This window comes from Macrotis lagotis, chromosome 7 (assembly GCF_037893015.1).
Source record: "Macrotis lagotis isolate mMagLag1 chromosome 7, bilby.v1.9.chrom.fasta, whole genome shotgun sequence".
Taxonomy (NCBI): Eukaryota; Metazoa; Chordata; class Mammalia; order Peramelemorphia; family Peramelidae; genus Macrotis; species Macrotis lagotis.
The window spans coordinates 19,718,686-19,738,342 of NC_133664.1; the positions used below are offsets into that span (position 1 = coordinate 19,718,686).

At 49.2% G+C, this 19,657-nt stretch overlaps 1 protein-coding gene across 1 annotated transcript in view; it reads right to left on the reverse strand.

Annotated features, from left to right (window-relative positions):
- Nucleotides 1-17,739, reverse strand: part of NOD1 (nucleotide binding oligomerization domain containing 1) — a 30,593-nt gene extending 12,854 nt beyond the window's left edge. The window contains exons 1-5 of the mRNA XM_074195577.1: nucleotides 8,325-17,739; nucleotides 7,558-7,866; nucleotides 5,263-5,437; nucleotides 1,357-2,583; nucleotides 537-1,179 (exon numbers count right to left, since the gene is read on the reverse strand). Coding sequence (XP_074051678.1) covers nucleotides 537-1,179; nucleotides 1,357-2,583; nucleotides 5,263-5,437; nucleotides 7,558-7,761 — 2,249 coding nt within the window. The 5' untranslated portion in view covers nucleotides 7,762-7,866; nucleotides 8,325-17,739. The remainder of the gene's footprint in view (nucleotides 1-536; nucleotides 1,180-1,356; nucleotides 2,584-5,262; nucleotides 5,438-7,557; nucleotides 7,867-8,324) is intronic.
- Between the last annotated feature and the right edge of the window lie 1,918 nt (nucleotides 17,740-19,657).

The following is a 19,657-nucleotide window of genomic DNA, read 5'->3' on the forward strand; positions in this document are numbered from 1 at the left end:
AGTGTAACGGCCAGTGAGCTCTGGCCTTAATTCCAAGGCCAGTGCCCTGGGGTGGGTGGAGAGAGGTGGCTCAGGGTGGAGCCTGGCCCCTAGGAGATGCTGTGTAAGTACTAAGGGTTGTCACACTTTCTCTAGTTCTGTTTGCCTTTTCCTCTTTACAGAGGATGCCCCCCCAGGGGGCAGATGGCATTGCCTTTGCTGTCTGACCCCTAGTTCCTATCCGGGTGCTTCACGGAATGGCAGGACTGTCCCAGACTGTACACAAACAAGGCAGGGACACGTTCACCCAGGAGGGGCCTGCAACTTAGGAGAAAAAAGTCTAAGGGATCACTGTAGGAGGAGACTTGAACCGGAGCACGGCAGTGGGCGGGCTGCCAGACGACTTGGGTCTGGTTTCCAAGGGGCTCCACGTGCTCTGGCCCAACCAGATGGCAGCGCGCTGCGCTCCGCGCGGCCGGAGATAAGCAAGCAGGGGCAGCTAGGAGGCCGGGCCGCGGGGAGGCGGGCGGGGCTGCGGGCGCTGCGGCCGGGCTCACCTGAGCACCGTGAGGCGGCCGAGGCAGGGCCGCAGCTCGGCCACGCCGTAGTCGTTGAGGCGGTTGTTGTCCAGGTCCAGGCCCAGGCGGCGCGGCGCGTGGCGCAGCACGAAGGCCAGCGCGCTGCAGTCGGCCGGGCACGCGTCGCAGTAGCTCAGCTTGAGGTAGTCGGCGCGGACGCCCCCCGCGGCGCGGCGGCCCACGCGGCCGCTCTGCGTCTCGTAGATGCCGCGCAGCATCCACAGGAAGGCGGGCATGGCCTGCACCTGGCGCACGGCGCCCACGCGGGTGCGCGGCAGGCCCCGCAGGTGGGCGCGCAGGCAGGCGGCCAGGTGCGCCCAGAGCGCGCGGCGCTTGCGGCGCAGGGCGCGGGCCGGGGCCAGGGCGCGCAGGCGGCGGCGCTGGGCCTTGGCGAGCAGGCCGCACACGAAGAGGCCGGCGAGCTGCAGGGGCTCCCCGCCGCCGGGCGGCTCCGCGGGCTCGGGCTCGGCGCCCCGCAGGCAGCCCGGGCCCCGCCGGCCGCGCCCGCGCGGTGCCCACGCGCCCAGGAAGGCCCGCAGCTCGCGCGTGCCCACGGCCGCGTCCGCCACGAGGAAGAGCGCGGCCAGGAAGGCCTGCAGCGCGGCGTGCGAGAACTCGAAGAGCGCGGGGCGGCCCGGGCCCGGCCCCGGAGGCGGCCCGGGGCCCGGAGGCGGCCCGGGGCCCGGAGGCGGCTCGGGGCCCGGCTCCAGAGGCAGCTCGGGGCCCGGCTCCAGAGGCAGCTCGGGGCCCGGCCCCGGAGGCAGCAGAGGGCCCGGCCCCGGAGGAGGCAGCCCGGAGCCCGGCTCCGGAGCAGGCGGCCCGGGGCCCGGCAGGCGCCGCACGAAGCCCAGGCGCAGCGCCGCCTCTCCCAGCCGCGCGGCGCGCAGCTCCTCGGCGCTGAACACGAGCAGGCCCCGGCGCAGGCCCCAGTAGGCCAGGCGGCCCAGGGCGGCCAGCGCGCCGCGGCCCGCGGGCCAGGGCTCCCCGGGGCCCGCCCGCCAGGGCTCGCCCGGCCCGGGCCGCGCGGGGGGCAGGGCCCGGCGCAGGTGCGCCTCGGCCAGCAGCAGGAACACGTCGGTCAGCGTCGGCGCGGGCGGCGGCAGCGGCGGCGGCCCCAGCTCGTCGGCGGCGGCCCGGCGCGGCGGCCCGAAGCAGCCGAAGACGATGCCGCAGACCAGCGGCACGGAGCACAGCGCCGCCAGGGCCGGGCTGGCCTCCAGCTGCGCCAGCACGCGCAGGCGCGCCGCGCGCTCCGGGAAGCAGCGCCGCGCGTGCGCGCGCAGCTGGCCGGCCGAGAAGCCGCGCAGGCGCACCTGCTTGCGCACCAGGCCGCGCGGCAGGCGGGCCGCGCTGCGCGCCGTCAGCACCTTGGCGGCCCGCGGCAGCAGGCGGCCCCGCAGCAGCGCGGCCAGCAGCTCGGGGGCCGGCGCCGCGCGCGCCGGGGAGGCGGCGGCCGGCGCCCCGGCCAGGTCCCAGTCGGCCGGCAGCTCGTCCAGGCCGTCGAAGGTGAGCAGCACGGACTGCGGCCGGCGCAGCAGGTGCGCGAACACGGCGTCGGGCTCCAGCTCGGGCCGGCACGCGTGGCCGAACAGCAGCTCGCGCAGGCTCAGGGCGGCGGGGCCCAGGCGGCCCAGGCTGCGGCAGCGGAAGGGGAAGAGGAAGAGGAAGGGCGGCGGGGCCGGGGCCGGGGCCCCGGGGGCCGCCTCCGCCGGCCCGGGCCCGGGCCCCGCCAGCTCGCCCCGCGCCCACAGGCTCTGCAGCTGCTGCAGCAGCACCGTCTTGCCCATGCCCGCGTCCCCCAGCACCAGCACCGCCTCGGCCTCCGGGTTGAGCACCCCCTCGGGGGCCGCCAGCAGCGCGTCCAGCCCGCGCACCGGGCCCAGGCTCTCCTGGCCGAAGTCCACCAGCTCCATCAGCGGCTCCGTGTACGTGGCCGCCAGCAGCCGCTCCTCCTGCTGCCCGTACGCGCGCACGAACTTGGCCTCCCGGGCCCACTCCAGCCGCAGCTGCTGCCGGTACCTGCTCACTGCCCGCCCGGGGAGGGGGAGCAGGAGCAGGACAGGGAAAGATGGAGAAAGCGGGGAGAAAGGAGGAGAAGGAACAGGAGGAAGAAGGGGGGGAGAGGAAAGGAAGGTGGAGAAAAGAAAGGAGAAAAGAACAAGGACAAGGAAGAAGAAGGGAAAGGAAAGAGGAGAGAAGAAAGGAAAAAAAGGACGAAGAAAGAAGGAAGAAGAAGGAAAAAAGAAGAAAAGAAGAATGAAGAAAAAGGGAAAGGAAAGAGGAGAGAAGAAAGGAAAAAGGACGAGGAAAGAAGGAAGAAGGAAAAAAGAAGAAAAGAAGGAAGAAAAAGGGAAAGGAAAGAGGAGAGAAGAAAGGAAAAAAGGACGAGGAAAGAAGGAAGAAGAAGGAAAAAAGAAGAAAAGAAGAATGAAGAAAAAGAAGGAAGAAAAAGGAAAAGGAAAGAGGAGAGAAGAAAGGAAAAAAGGATGAGGGAAGAAGGGGAAAAAGAATGAAGAAAAAAGGAGAAGGAAGAAAAAGGAAAAGGAAAGAGGAGAGAAGAAAGAAAAAAGGACGAGGAAAGAAAGAAGAAGAAGGAAAAAAGAAGAAAAGGATAAAGAAGAAGAAAAAGGAGGAGAATGGAAAACAAAAAGAAGGAAGGAGGAACAGGAAGGAAGAAGAAGAAAGAAGAAAGAAAAGGAGAAGGAAGAAGAAAAAGGAGAACAAGTAAAAAAGAAAAAGGAGGAGGAGAGAAGAAAGAAGAAGAAAAAGAAGAGAAAGTAGAAGGAAGAAGGAGGAGAGAAGGAAGAAGAAAAAGAAAAAAGAAGGAAAAAGGAAAAATAAGGGAAAAGGAAGAGAAAGAAGAAAAGGACAAGGAAGGAGGAGGAGAGAAGGATGAAGAAGAAAAAAGAAAGCAGAAAAGAAGAAGAAAAAGGACAAGGAAGGAGGAGGAAAGAAGAAGAAAAAGGAGAAGGAAGAAAGGGAGGAGGAGAGAAGGAAGAAGAAAAAGGAAAAGAAAGAAGGAGGAGGAGAGAAGGAAGAAGAAAAAGAAGAATGAATAAAAAGAAGGAAGGAGGAGGAGAGAAGGATGAAGAAGAAAAAAGAAATAAGGAAAAAGAAAAGAAGGAAGGAGAGAAGGAAGAAGAAAGGAGGAAAAGGAAGAAAAGAAAAAGGAGAAGAAAAAAGGAAAAGGAAGAAGAAAGGAAGGAGAGAAGGAAGAAGAAAAAGGAGAAAGAAGAAAAGGAGAAGGAAGAAGGAGGAGGAAAGAAGGAAGAAGAAAGGGGGGTGAAAAAGAAGAAAAGGAGGAAGGAGGAGTGGGGAAGGAACAAGAAAAAGAAGAAAGGAAGAGGAGAGAAGGAAGAAAAAAAGAAAAAGGTGTAGAAAAGAAAAATGAGAAGGAAGAAGAAAAAAAGAAAAGGGAGAAGGAAGAAGAAAAATAAGAAAGAAAAGGAAAGATAAAAAAGAGAGGAGAAGGGGAAGAAGAGAGGAGGAAGAAGAAAAGGATGATGGAAAAGAGCAGGAGAGGGAGGGGGTGGGGGCAGTGGAGAGAGAGAGAGAGAGAGAGGCCGTAAGAGGGAGACAGAGAGTGAGAGATGAGGGCAAACATTTCCAAGAAGTCTGGTTTCTAATTCAGGATTCTAATATCAGGAGCAGACTATTTTGATTCAGAAAGAAATTAACTGATAAAAATCAAGTCAAGACAGTAAGCACTTATCAAGCACCTACTGTATCCTAGAGATGATGCTAGGGTATACAAAGGGAATACAAAGAATACAAAGAAAGACCGAAGATAGCCCTGCTCTCAAGGAACCTACGCTTTGATTGGAAGAAAACATGCAAACATCCTGGTACAAACAAGCCTTTTTCATTAGAATTTAGCAAAAGGGGATTACAATGTCAGCTCTGGAATTTGGGAAGATCCCCTTGGCAGCTGATTGGAGGTTGGACAGGAGTGGGGAGGGCCTTGGGACAGGCAGACACACCAGCAGCTATTGCAGAGGTCCAGACCTGAGGTGATGGGGTCCTGCACCAGGGGCTGGAAATGTTACGGGAGAAGGGGGCATATTTGAGAGATGTTATAAAGGGGGTGTCAATGGGACTTGGAGAACCAATTGGATTTGAGGGTTGGGTATGCTTTGTAACAAAGAATAAAAGAGCAGCTTGGCAAACTTGACCTAAGATGCCAGGAGTTACTGTGCTGTTGGTTCATTCTTTCTGCCTTTGTACTGGCCATCTGGGGATACCCTTCCCCAGGCAGTGCAAGCTTCACCTTCTCCAGGAAGCCTTTGCTGATAGCAGCCTCTCTCCCCAGTGACCTTAGATTCCACTACTTCCTATTTCTGCAAGTATAGACACAATTAGAGAAGTCCTTGTCTTACTATTAGAATGGAAGCTTCTCGTGGGCAGGGATTGCTTCATTCTTTGAACCTTCCAGCACAGCTCCTGGTAGAGTAAATCCTTAATAAATGGGTGCTGATTGACTAATCTGAGGGTATCTAGCCTCACATGGATCCTTGTGAACTGGAATTATTTTAAACAGAATTGGGATCATTGTAATTGTATACTAGATACTCATTGATTGAGAGTTTGAAAAGACAGATACTGAGTGTTTCCTCCCAAAAGATGAGAGGGGATGGCTCTGAATTGGGGGGTCCCAGAGCTCCTGGCAAATCCTGTGACCCGTCTACCAGCTGGCTTCTTGACTTACCAGGGTCAGTGTTCACAACTCTCTTGCCCTTCACAAGCTCTGAGGGTGAGAAGCAGATATCCTCCAGCCAGGGCTGCAGATCAAGGAAGGCCTCCGGGATTTTTTGCAGAACATGGATGAGATACTCACACACTTCCTCCCCTTTGCTCTGCACCAGATCCAACATCTTACGGACCTAGCGGTGACAAATAGGCAGGGTCAGCTCACCTTGCACCACCCCCATCTCCCAGTTCTCTTTGTCCTGATGGAGTTGTTTGGTCACATGGAGGGGGCTTGATGCTACCTCTGGGACTGGGCTTGTTGGGCAGTGGGACTTAGGGGAATGGGCCATCTGACCAAGGCTATCTGAACTGGAGAACCCCAGCAGGTTGCCAAAGTTTTTAGTCAGATCCCAAAGGTCACTCTCTGTGGAATTTTCTTTTCCTTCCTCATCTCTGTTCTTGCCCTAATACTATGATCTTCCCAGGGTGTTCTATGATCTTGAGAGAACCAGGGAACTGATCATCATCTTGGACCACCTTCTAGGGCACAGTGCTGGTGAGGCATCAAGAGAGAAATGGACCTGATTGAAACCTACTCAGTTTAGCAAAGACACACCACATTCTTACTCTTCAGGGACAGAAGACCAGATCCCCAGTGTCTCCAGGGACCCCTCTTGAGGTGTCTGATCCATAAAGAATTTTCTAGGAGAAAGTCAATGTGTCTTCACTATCCAAAAAGGGTTTGTTGTTACTGAAATATTTTTGCTTTTTAAAAAAGTGCATCAAAGAATCAGCTCTGAGCTCAAAGGACTTCAGAGGCCCCCAAGTGGAACCCACATCTGCCTGAGAATGTCTGACAAATTTGAGGATGGTCTTTAGGGCAGTGGATAACCCCCTATGGCCCTAGGTTATGAGAAGCTCTCCACACTTCTCAAAAGATTAATGAAGAAATATAGGAAGGGAAATGTGGTTGTTACCCCACGTTTTTTTTTAGTTTTTGTAAAAGTGACTTGTCCAAAGTCACAGAGCTAAGTAATTATTAAGTATCTGAGGTTGGATTTGAACTCGGATCCTCCTGACTCCAGGGCCAGTGCTCTATCCACTATGCCACCTAGCTGCCCTCCCCTTATTTTTTTTTTAACAAATTTTTATTGATAGTTTTTAACTATTAATAGTTTTTCATCTTAATGCTCCACTGTATCCATCTCCATCCTAGAAAACCATCCCTTATAATATTTTGTTTTAAAAAGGAAAAAAGAAAAAAGAATCAACAACTGATCAATACACACACAAAAATCTAAGCTCCATGTGAGACTCCATACCTGTGGACTCACCACTCTTGCAGAAGAGTGAGTCTTCCCACCCACACCCCACCCCTTTGTGGTGTAGACAGCTTAGGGGATTGGCATTTCTGTGCTCAACACCTGATGGATTTGCTCAGCTTTATCTCATTGCTGGACCAGCAGCTGCCCAAGTTTCCTTGGCCATCAGCACCTGGACTCTCTTGCCAACTCATTTACCAGTCAAAGGGACCCAAGGGAATCAGTTAGCAAGCTAGACAGTTAGTCTGGTGGTCTGGGAGCTATTTCCTTCTCTAGGCAAAATGCAGGCAGGAGGGAGCAGTGCCAAGAAAGTCCAGAGGAGGTGATGAGGAGGCAGTTTGTGGCCTCCTGCTTTGACATGAGCCCCCTTTCCTGGATCTGCTATTGCAGAGATGGTATGGGGGGATTTGAGTTAAACTTGAGGGCTTCCTGAGGCCCTTCCCATGAATGAAAACAGAAACTCTGAGTAGATGCAGTGGCCTTTGTTGGTTTCAAGTGAAGAAAGTGAAAACACAAACACGGGGAGTGGAAAATGATACACAGGGAGTCACAATCAATCTTTTACCTAACTATTGGGGGGGGGGGCTGAGGGATAATGATCACAGAATCATTTATCCAGAAGGGAAGACTAAGCCAAGCTTTTCATTTTATATATTGGGAAACTGAAGTCCAGGGAGGGGCAGGAACTTGCCCAAGGTCACACACATACAGTTTGGGACATGAACCCAGAGTCTCTGACTCTAGAGCCAATGTCCCTTTCCCACCACATTTCCTGGTATTCTACTGAGTCAAAATGAAAAGTTTCAATTAAGAAAAAAGCCCAAACACACAAATCTGAATTGGTTAATAAGTGGATAATTTGGCCCTCTTCACCGAGATCATCCCATTCCCTCCCCACTTGCACGTCCCATTTCAGGTGATCTTTGGGACTGGAGGAGGAGCTCCCTGGGCCACCACCCAGAGGCAACAGACCCACCAAAGATCACAGGTACCTTGTCTGGCAGAGTGGAGCAGGCGCCCACAATCTCCGCATCCTCCAAAGAGAAGTACTCATTGACAAGCAGGTTGTCGATCAGGCACTGGACATTGCGGATGTGGGTGACCAGCCCTTCTCGGTTCACCTTTAGCAGTCGGAGGCAAGAGCGGGTGTCCTTGGGCTTTGTTGTTGTTGCCTCAGAGAGGGCTTGGGTTTCCATGGCTAAGGGACTTTTCCCAAATTCATCTTTGGCTGTATCTGTCTCTGAGGCTTTTTGGCAATCAGGTCCTTCATGCCTATTGCTTCTCCTTCGGCACTAAAGGTCCTAGAAAGATCAAAGCAATAAACTTATTGAAATTAAGCAACCATTGCCTTCATTTTTTTTTCTGCTAAAGTGAAATTAGGAAAAGAGAGGGAAAGGGAGCAATTACCAAAAGGAACAGATGTCAAGGCCTATAAAAACGTTATCTGCCTCACTCCTCAGCCCAGCCCTGGAAGGTGAGGGCTGTTCTTAGCTCCATTTTACAGTTGAGGAAACAGGTAAACAAGTTAAGTGACTTGCCCAGGTCACACAGCTAGTAAATGTGAATGGGGCACCCAAGTTTCTGTGTCCTTCCCAAGTTCTGCTTCCTCTGTCCTCTCTGGGATGAAAAGGAGAGGCAGCAATTTGGCACAAGGAAGGATTCTGTCTGACAGAAACCACCCCCTCTACTTGAAGTTCAGCCCTCCAAAGTTATTCATATTCATTAACCAATTTTGCCTATGTGAACTCCAGGAAGTTACCTTTCTCTTTAAAACTGAGCAATTGAATTTTCTAAATAGGCGTGGGAAGAGTTGTTTAATGAAGAATAAAAAGAGGAAACCCAGCAAAAATAAAATCCGGCCAGCATCCTTTCTTTTGTTGGTTCCGGATAATTTTAGTCACTTCCAGTTCTGAGCTTGGGGATTTTTCAGGGCCCTGGGATGTGTGATTGTGTCTTGTTCACCAATGCAGATCATTCCTCTCCTTCCTTCTGGGTCCTCTCAGGCTCTTGTCATTTAGGTCAATGCCCTCATTTTACAGATTAAGAAACTGAGGTCCAGGGAGTGAAGGTCAGTGCTAGAACTGAGAGGAGAGTCCAGGTTTCCTGACTCCCAGGTGAGGTTGGCCACAGCCACGAGAAAGGTGAGTTGGCCTGGCAGGGCTCCAGGCCCCATTGGGTGGCATCCTCATGGCGCCTGTGTGAAAGGGAGAAGCTTGCTAATAAACAGTCACATGGTTTCTGAATAGTCAGTAGTGCAGGCTGTCAGACAGTCAATCAACCAGCTTTGTGTTGGGCAAGTTCCATCAACTGGTTAAAGCTCTTGCCTGAGAGAGGTTTGGCCCCAAGTTCCATGTTTTCTCCTTGTCTCAGGGTCCTTTGGCTCCCTGCCTCCCCACTTCAGGGACAGGAGCCCTTAGGTATGTCCTTGGCAGCAACTCAGGAGGGACCTGAGTCCATGACTTGGCCTAGGTTCAAGTTCTCCCCTCTGACCAAGTTTCTCAGGGTCCTTGGAAGATACTTCTGCTTAATCAGTCACCGGGGATCCCCTGAGAAAGGCTCAGAGTCAGAGACACTCTTCCCCAGCTTTCTCTCTCTTTCCTTCCCACCTTCCTTCATTCTTGAACTACAAGGTTTTCTCTCTTTAACCATCCCAACCTTTCCAGAGCAGGAGGATCTGGTCTCTGACTCACATAAATGTCTTTTTCATTGGGTTTTGCTTCATAACAATGAGTAAAAGAAAAAAGAAAATCACCTGGTTTGCTATCATAAGGGATGAGAGACAGTGTAGTGTAATAGATAGTGCATTGAATTAGGGGGTCATGAAGACCTGGCTTTGAGCCTCAGAAGCTTGCTAGGCAAGACAACACCTGTCTGGGATGAGTTTCTTCACAAGTAAAATAAGAGGCTTGGGCTCAGGGATCTCTAAAAAGCATTCTAATTATTTGAGGGGGGGGCTTGGGGGAGATTTTCAAGGCAATGGGATAAAGTGAGTTGCCCAAGGTCACACAACTAGATAATTATTAAGTACCTTAGGCTGGATTTGAACTCAGGGCCTCCTGACTCCAGGGCCAGTGCTCTATCCCTAGCTGCCTCCTGAGCATCCTGATTCTAAATCGAGGAGATAATGGATACAGAGCCTGCCTTAGGGGCTGAGAGATGGGGGATGGAAGTTCAGTTTCCACATCTGACACCTTTGGGTGAGCAAAGTCACTGAATTACAAAGTTAGGGCTCCAGCCGTTTGACCAAGACTAAGCTGCAAGAGAGCTGCGCATCTTTATGGATACCCCAATAATGAAATCTGGACCAAATTTTAAAAAGCGGTAGATGTCCCCCACATTCCCATGACCTTTTTAACAATGCTATGGAGTCTGTGGGGGGTGGGGGGAGGGAAGTAAGATTAGGGGGAAAATTGTAAAACTCAAAATAAATACAATCTTTTTAAAAAATGCTATGGAGATCTTTGGTTTTTATATCACCTTCATTTCCAGATATGTTCCTACCCTTCCCGTATGTAGGACTATTCTTTATTAAAAGAGAGAAAACATAAAACCCCAAAAAAACCCACTCAGCAAAACTATTCAAAATATTAACTGAGTCTGACAGTGTACATAATGTTCCTCACCCCATAGTATCCCATCTGCATCTCCATTTCCCCAAGACCAGCCGGCAAGAATCCTGTCTAAATTTAATCCTCCCTGGAGGCACTAGGTATCAAAAGTTAAATTTAAAACCCCCAATCAATTGCTAAACTCTGATTCAGAGAACACCAGAGCTGAAATGAGCAATCTGGCCTCAGCAATTGATTGGTTGGGAGACCCTGAGCAAGTCACTTAACCCCTCTTAGATTGAATTTTTTCATCTTAAAATGGAAGTACTAATAAGAGTACTTACCTCAGTGTATTGTTATAAATATCAAATGAGATGTAACTTGATAAATACAGACAGCGATAGTGCATTGTAAACTCTAAAGAGCTATGGAATATAGTATATAGCTATATATTCGTTATTACTCACAATAATTAATTATCAAAGTAGCCAGCAATTAGTTCATATTGACTTAGCTCTTTAGGATTTGCAAAGTGCTTTATAGATATTTTCTCTGCTTCATTACAAATCTAGGAGGTAGGTATGATTATTTCCATTTTACAGATGAAGAAACTGAGGCAGAGAGATTAAGTGCTTTGCCCAGAGTCACACAAGTAATATTCCTCTGCTAGAGCTATCATTCTATCCTTTGAACCAATTATAAATGTCTATAGTAATAATAATATTATTGTCATTATCGCTATTATGCTATCTGATTTTGCCAGATATAAGGATGCACGTGGTCTCGGCTTATGCTGGGCCTGGGCTTCTTATCAAGGTTTTGGAGCTCCAATTGACTGCCTTCCAGAAACTCCAACACTCTACCACCCAAATTAAACAATCAATCTACATTTCCTTCCTAAGGAAGGACACTGTTTTACTGCTCAAATGTTAAAGGAGCTTAGGAAGACGTGTGCTCCAGTGTGTATCCAGGCTCTTCCAGGAATCAAATAGCCTCAAGACCTCAAGAAAATTCGATTCTCAGATGCCGGCTGACAAACAATCAGATTATCTGGCAGCCACAGACTCTTAGGATCTGTTCCCTTGCAAATCTAAAGCTACAGCCTTGTCTCTGCCACCCCTCCAGATGAAGCCCAGCTTGGAGGCCAGGGGCCTTGATCTCCAGGAATGTACTGGCCACTACCACATCACCTACCATTACCAAAGGTTTCTATACAGGGCAGCTAGGTGGCGAAGTGGATACAGCACTGAGCCTGGAGTCAGGAGAACCTGAGTTCAAATCGGCCTCAGACACTTAATAATTACCTAGCTGTGTGGCCTTGGCAAGTCATTTAAATTGTCTTAAATAAATAAAAAAAATTTTTTTTTAATGTTTCTAGAGGCAAGGAAGCATGGGGCAATGGAAAGAAGGGGGAGGGATTTGGAGTCAGAGTTTGTATGACTGAGTGAGCTGAAAAACCTCTCAGGCTTCTTCATCCAACATTAAATCTGAAGGCCTGACTTGGAATTCCAGTTTTGCTACTTATTATCTGTGGGACCCTGGACGAGTTCAGAGGACCTGGGTTCCAATCTCAGTTCCAGAACTTACTTTCTGTGTGACTCTGAGGTCATTTTCTCCTCCCTGGGCCTCACTTTCCTCATCTGTGAAGTGAGGGGTTAAATTAGATGTCTCTGAGGGCCCTTCCGGCTCTAGGGCTAAGCCCCTATAATGAGTCACTTCTCCTCTTTGAAGAAGATGGAAAGGATGGGTTTCTCTGGTTTTAGAATTTAACCCTGGTCAGTAGAACTCCCCAGTGACTTAGTGGCTTTTTGTAAGCACCTTATCTCTGGAAATTCATGGGCTGATGAGGACACCAGAACTATGGGACAGCAGAGTAGAGAATAGAGAGGATGGGGAATCTGGCCCCCAGAAGCCCTTGGGAGGTCAAAGTGACCTGGTAGCATCATTCCAGAAAACCCACTTTGATACCCCAAAACTTGGATGGGGTTTTAGAAATCTGGACCATTGACATCTTGTCAATGAAATTAGAATGAGGGTAAAGGTCCTGGTCATGCTCGGTGTACATCCAGCCTCAGGGTTAGGTGAAGGGTCACTCCAGGAAGAACCAAGAGGATGGAGGAGATGCCTTGGTGAATGGGATGTCTTGTCTCTCTGGGAAGGAGTTGCTGGGAATTTTAGCCATGTTCAAAGTTACAAACCTGCTCCCCAGAGCTCTTATCAGCCCTGTCTGACTTTTCACAACCCCATTTAAGATGCTGGCAGAGCAGGGTGTCCTTCTCCAGTTCATTTTACAGATGAGGAAACTGAAGAAACAGGGTTAAGTGACTTGCCCAGGGTCACACAGCCAGTAAGCTCTAAGGTCTGATTTGAACTCCAGTCTTAGACTTGGCACGCTGCACCATGGCACCCCTACTGGAGGAGCCAAGCCACCACTAATTGAGTTTCATTGCCATTTCTGGGTGATGTCTCTTTAGCAGAAAAAATCCAAACCCAAACCCCACTGCCACCTGAAGCCCTCAAGACTTGAATGATCTGCCAGAGTTTGATCCCTCCCAACACAAATGCTGAAGAAAAGGCCCGACCCAGCCCCTCGCTGAGAACTTAGCACAGGAGGCTGACCTCCTTCCTTGGCCAGGAAGGCGCTGAGACCATCGAAAAAGAAACAGGCCTTTGCGCAATGTCTGAAGGAGGGTGAGAAGCCAAAGGAGCTCTGGCAAGTCAGGAGACTTCCCAGAATCACTCAGTGATGGGAGGCTCCCGCCCCTGGCAAAAAAAACCCAGCTGCTGGGGGAGGAACTGAGCCAGCCACAAGAATTTCTACTGCTCTGGAACATCAGGACTGGAAGGGACTGTTAGAAAGATTTGCATAAGAAATTGAACTTCCAGTCAACACAATCCAACCTCTCCAAAGTCACCAGGGATCTGGGAATTGCCCAAGCTTAGTGATCTTTTCCCAGGCCCCACCCTTGGGGGCTGCTTCAGCCACATGTGGCATGGCTGACCACCTTTCCTCTTTCAATTGGTTCTTTTTTTCCTGGATCTTCAGGATGAGCCCGCTAGATGACTCTCCCACACCCTCTCACCTGGCCATTTTATCAGCTCCGATGAGATCAATGATCAGCTCTGTGCATCAATCAATTACTAAGCATTTATTAGACACCTACTATGTAGCAAGTATTCTGCTAGGTACTGGGGATACAACTACAAGGTAGGAAACAGTCCTCACTTTTAAGGAATCTATATTCTAATGAGAGACAACACAGAGACCTAGGGAAGCATCTCTGCTTTTATAGATCAAGTGATTAAGGACAAATGGTGTTAAAGACAGGTCGAGGGAAGGAGCGTACTTGCAGGTATGGGACATGCTATCCATAGGAAGATCCATTTTTGAGCTAATTCTGTGAGACTGAGGGAGAGAGGGAGCATCCTTCCCAGAGAGGATGACCAACCAGTCCTAGAGCACCAGGAGGAGAAGGGAGAGCATCACTGAAGAACTGAGAGGAGACCAGGTTGGCTGGACTGCAGGGTGAGAGGGGGAGCAATGACTAACGAGGCTGGAAAGGCTGGCTGGGGTCACCTTTCTATAGAAACAGGAGTTTCTACTGTATCATACTGGCCTTGCTGACTAGGGAAACCATATAATGAAATAAAGTCCCTTTGGCAGCAGTGTGGAGGATGGGCTGCGGTCATGAGAAACTGGGCAGGGAGACCAGTTAGGAAGTTATAGCTGAACGGAGCAGGGCAGCGCGGGTAATGATGTTGTGGAAGAAAGGGCAGCAAGCTCTGACAAGCACTGCTTATGTGAAGTGAGGGAGTGAGGTGATCAGGATGATGCTGAGGACAGTCGTCAGTCAGCCAGTCTGTCAGCATTTATTAGGCGGTTTTAAATAAAATACTGCTGTTATTGTTTCCGTCATATATGAGCTTTCATGATTTTTGGCATGGTTTTCTTGGGATTTTCTTGGCAAAGATACTGGAATGGTTTAGCATTTCCTTCTCCATCACATTTTACAAATGAGGAAACTGAGGCAAATGGGGTCAAGTGATTTGTCCAGGGTCACAAGTTGCTAAATCTTGTCATTCTTTCTCCACATCTCTTGGATATGTCCTCTTTTTGACACTCAAGCAGCCTTCACCCTAGCTCAGTCCTCTCCCTCAGACTGTTGCAGCAGCAGCCCTCTAAATTGCTCTCTCACCTTGTGTCTTCTCCCCACTCCAGCTCATCCTCCATGGTGCTGCCAAAGTGACTTTCCTAAAGGGTGAGTCTGACATTGTCACCCTCTAGTACTGGGTAAACTTCTGTGTTTAGTATTTAGGGTTTTTCTTTTAGGTTTTTGCAAGGTAAATGGGGTTAAGTGGCTTGTCCAAGGCCGCACAGCTAGGTCATTATTAAGCGTCTGAGACCAGATTTGAACCCAGGTACTCCTGACTCCAGGGCTGGTGCTTTACCCACTGTGCCACCTAGCCGCCCTTTCACAAACTCTTGACCTGCTACTCTGCTCCATGACTCTGCAATCTGACCCTACTGCCCATCTGCTGGTCTCCATTTGTAATATTCCATCTGCCATCTCCATACCTTTGCACCAGCTGTTCCCCATTCCTAGAATGCTTTCTCCTCAATTCACCCTCTGAGAATAACCCCTGCTTTCCTTTAAGATTTAGCTCAAGCAACACATTCCACAGGAGCTTTGCCCAAGGACTTCAGCTGCTAGAGTCCTTTAAGGGTGCCTTGCACCTGCTCCATCTCTATCTGGTATGTGACTATCTAGACACATGAGGTCTTCCCCCATCAGAATGGAAGCTCCTGGAGGGCAGGAGCAGTTTTTGCTTTATCACTGTATCCCTTGGTTGATATTCTGTATCATTATACATATCATATGTTCGCTTTAAGGTTCTGCCCTCTCGCATGTAGCAATTTGATGCTAAACAGGGCAAAAAGGATGTGTGAGTAAAGAAAAAGAATTAAATCAATTGATAAAGGATGGTAAAATTCAATATAAAGAAACATGTCAGGGATGATGGCTACTACACTGGAGTTAATTGAAGACTCATTTGCATTTAACTGTCTTAAATCTTGAGCCTGTAAAATTCACACAATGAAAGTCCAGATCTTTGGAGACTAAGAGATGATTAAATGAGCACTAGAGATCTTACAAGGGATATTTGGTGAGTTTTTCCCTAGTAAATGAAAAGATGAGTCACTGAGAACCAGAAGGTGCTGAGTTGGATCCTTGGAAGTGGTAGAGTGGTAGGTGAAGCCTCCGGATTATTAAGTAGGTCCCCTGCCCTGTTGGAGCCACCTGAATGAAGGACGGGAGACTGTGCCCATGAGAATTCAAAAAGACTCTACTTCATCGGACAAAAGCTTCAGTATTAGCTATTGCCCTTCTACACCCCCCTAGGGTTTGAGAAACTGAAGCCTCTCAGATGGGCACCTTGGCTTCCGGTCATCTGGGAAACAGCCTAGGCACCCACTGAACCTTGGTGGAGCCTTGGCAATATCTATATACATGGACGGGTCACTCATACATGTGTCATACAACCATGTAAGGACTTCCACTTATTTTTTCAGATAACATCTAAGATCTATTCATTTCTATTGACCTTCCTAAAATGATTTCCTTATCATAACTGATCTCTTGAAAAGAGACCTACAATTCATAAGAGACCTATATGCACTGAAATCCACTGTAGCCCCCAGGGAACCTTCCTTGTTTTGACCTCCTATAATGCCAAAGAACCGACCCTTCTTAAGCAGTTAGCCCCAACAGTACCACAAATGTAGACCTGAAAGGGATCTCATGAAAGCATCATGGCATCCAACCTCCCCCCTTTTTTCCAACCATGACTTATTAAAGTGTTATGCTTAACCACAAAGAAACAACACGAGGGTCCAAGGCAGGTGATTGTGTAACCTTCCATTCAAAGATGGCATGATTGTTCTTTATCAGGGAGGAATCAAATGATAGTAAGAGACCCTTGTCAAATGGCAGAGATGAGAGCTCTGGACTAGGGGAGAGCTGGATCAGTCCTCTACAGGATAATATCACCAGACCTCTAACATTCCACATTTCTGTTCCTGGGTCAGCACAATCAGGCTTCTGGGATCCCTGCCTCACCATTCTCCTGTAGTTTAGTCTGTTCATTTTCTTCTTCCTCCACCTGGTTATCATGGGGGTAGAGTGGGAATCAACTACTCACAGTAAACATTAAGAACCAGGTTTTATTTTAGAGAGGGAAAAAACCAAGGCCAGGAGAGGAGAATTGACTCACCCAAGGTCACACACATGGCTAGCAAGAAGAGCCAGATCTGACTCCAAATCCAAAGCTCTTTCCACGATGGCTATAACATGAGCATTTATTGGTTGATATTTTCTCATTGTGGAGAGTAGAATGGAAATAAGCATTTTCAGAGCACCTACTGTGTACTAAATGCTGGCCTAGGCCCTTTACAATGATTGTATCACAGCACTCTGCAAGGTAGATGCTGTTATTCTCCCATTTAATAGGTGAGGAAACAGCAAACCAAGAGTGTCTTGGGCAGAGCCACATGGCTAGTAAGCATCTGAAGCTGGATTTGAATCAAAGTCTTTCTTTCAGGAGCCCCAGAACACTAGAAACCACCCAGAGTATGGATGTGTTGTTCAAGAGGACAGCTAATTAAAAGGACTTCTGGAGGAAAAGGAAATGAACCCCACAGAACTTAGGAAAAAGCTACCTTCCAGAAATCATACTAAGAGGAAGTCCTCAAAGGGATTGGCCTCTGTAAATTAATAACTTGGGGATTGTCAGGTTTGGTCTTTCCCTACTCCCCTCCAGGAGGGTCCTCCTATGTACACAGTCACTACCCCACATCACTTCCTAGCTTGTCTCCCCTCACAGTCTCCTAATTAGTTGCCCTCCAGCCTCTCCCCTCTCCAAAGGGATGTCCTAAAGCTTGGGCTTGACCATGACATTCCCTTGCTCAATTAGCTTCTGGGACCCCCTTGCCTCTAGAATCAAACACAGACTTATTTGTGTTTGACTTGGTGCAGGTGGTGCCACAGTGCCCAGAGCCCCAGGCCTGGAGTCAGGAAGGCTCCCCTTCATGAGTTCAAATCCAGCTTCAGTACTCACTAGCTGTATGACCCTGGACATATCACTTCACCCTGTCTGCCTCAGTTTCCTCATCTGTAAACTGAGCTGGGTAAGGAAATGGCAAACCACCCTAATATCCCTGCCAAGAAAACCCTAAATGGGATCATGAAAACTCATACACACCTGAAACAATCACACCTTTATTTGAAGCCCTTCATGACCCCATGATTTCCCTCCATGCTCTCTCTGGTGGAGCCCAAGTGGCCTTCTTGCTATTCTGTACACACATTCTATTTCCTGCCTCTCCTTTGCACTGGCTGGCTCCATGCCAGGAATGTGCACCCTCCTTCCTACACACACACACACACACACACACACACACACACACACACGCACCCTTTAGTTCCCTTCTGCTCAGCTCAGGCACCATTCTGTAGGACATTTCCCTGGCTCCCCAACTACCAGGGCCTTTCTCTATCTGTGGAGATTTAAATACACAACCCTAAGTATTTGTAGTCTGTCCCTCCTTTTTAAAACATAATCTACATGAGGGCAGGAAATGTTCCTAGCACCTAGCCTAGAGACTAATACATGTATGTGATTTTGGGGGGGGGGGGGGGTAGGGCAATGGGGTTAAGTGACTTATCCAAGGTCACACAGCTAGGTAATTATTAAGTGTCTGAGGTCGCATTTGAACTCAGGTCCTCCTGACTCCAGGGCTGGTGCGCTATCCACTGTGCCACCTAGCCCCCCCCCATGTATATGTTTAATAACTACTTGCTGATCGATGCTGTAGAACACAAATATAAAATGGCATGGGAGGGTCCTCAATAACAATGGCTGACATGGGTATCTTTCTTTAGAATAGATTAATTATCTCTAGTCATTAACTTCATTGCATCCTTACAATGAACCTGGTAAGGAAGAAAGTCATCCCAATTTTCATATGAGGAACATTCCAGGAGCCACATTCAAACCCAGATCTCTCCTGACTCCCAAGCCTAGGGTTTTTCCCATCACTTCATGCTGCATCTCCAATAAAAGGCTGCTGAGAGGCAAGAGCAGGTGGTCCTGGCCTGAAATCCTAACCAAAAGGCTGGAGGGGAGACTGGAGTCAACTCCACCTGAACCTGCCAGTGTCTGGGAATTTGACTGACTACAATGATTGGAAGGAAACTATCTGAGGTCCAGCAAGGAGTGACCTGGGAGAAGAGTGGGAGCACAGAAGAGAGAAGCCCTAGCCCCTCACCCCATGGGACTCCAGGGAGGTGGGTCAAGGTGCAAAACCATCTTCTAAGGAATGGGTGACAAAGTTCATCCTAGTGACCTCTGAGTGAAACAGAGAAGCTGCACTCTGACTCCTGACCTGGCAGTTGTGCCACTCTTAGTCTATGAGGATCTCAATGGCTTCTAAAACAGGACCCCATCCCCAGAAGCAGTAGGACGGAGCAATGGGTAGACTGAAGCTAGCGTCCCAGCTCAGACACCCATCAGCTGTGGAAGACAGCTAATCATTCACTTCTCAGCACCTCAGTTTCCTTTCCTGATAATATCCAACTGGCTGGTTAATTCAAGTTTTCAGGCCTAGAGGAACCATAAATAATAAACCATAAATAAACATTTAAGGAACTAGGAGACCCTGCAAGATTTTTGAAAGAACATGGGGATTAGAAAAGGTGTAGCTATAAACAGTTTCTCTGAAAAAGACCGTGGGGCCTAAGTAGACTGCATTAATAGTGAAATATGGCAGCCTCTATAATGCTAACACTACACTCAGCTACTTCCCTCTTGGGAGGGATGAGTTTGACCACACTGTGTACTAGTTAGACCAGATCTAGAATGCTGTGCTCAGCTATGGGATCCATCATTAGGAAAGACACTGACTTGTTAGAGAATGTCCAAAAAAAAGGGCTATTAAGATGATAATTAAGAAGAAGGTAATTCAAGGCAGCGAGGTGGTACACTGGATAGAGCACTGCCCTGGAGTCAGGAAGACCTAAATTGCAGCCTCAGACACTCGATAATGACCTAGCTGTGTGGCCTTGGGCAAGCCACTTAACCCCACTGCCTTGCAGAAGGAGGAGGAGGAGGAGGAGGAGGAGGAGGAGGAGGAGGAGGAGGAGGAGGAGGAGGAGGAGGAGGAGGAGGAGGAGGAGGAGGAGGAGGAGGAGGAGCAGGAGCTAATTCAAAGGACTGGAGATGAAGGAGCTGAGGCTATTGAGATGAGAGAATGGAAGACTCAAGTCTTCTTAAGAGGCATTGATAGCCTTCACCCAGTGTTTGAAGGACTGTCCCATGGAAATGGATTAGAGCTATGTGGGGTGGGGGTGAAAAGAACTGTGAGCCAGGAGAGGGAAGTCGAAAAGAAGCTGCTTTGGGCTGGAAGAAGAATAACATTCCAAGAATTAGAGCTATTTCAAAGTGGAATGGGAAGTGAAGTTTTCAAGGAAAGGTGAGAATACTCCTT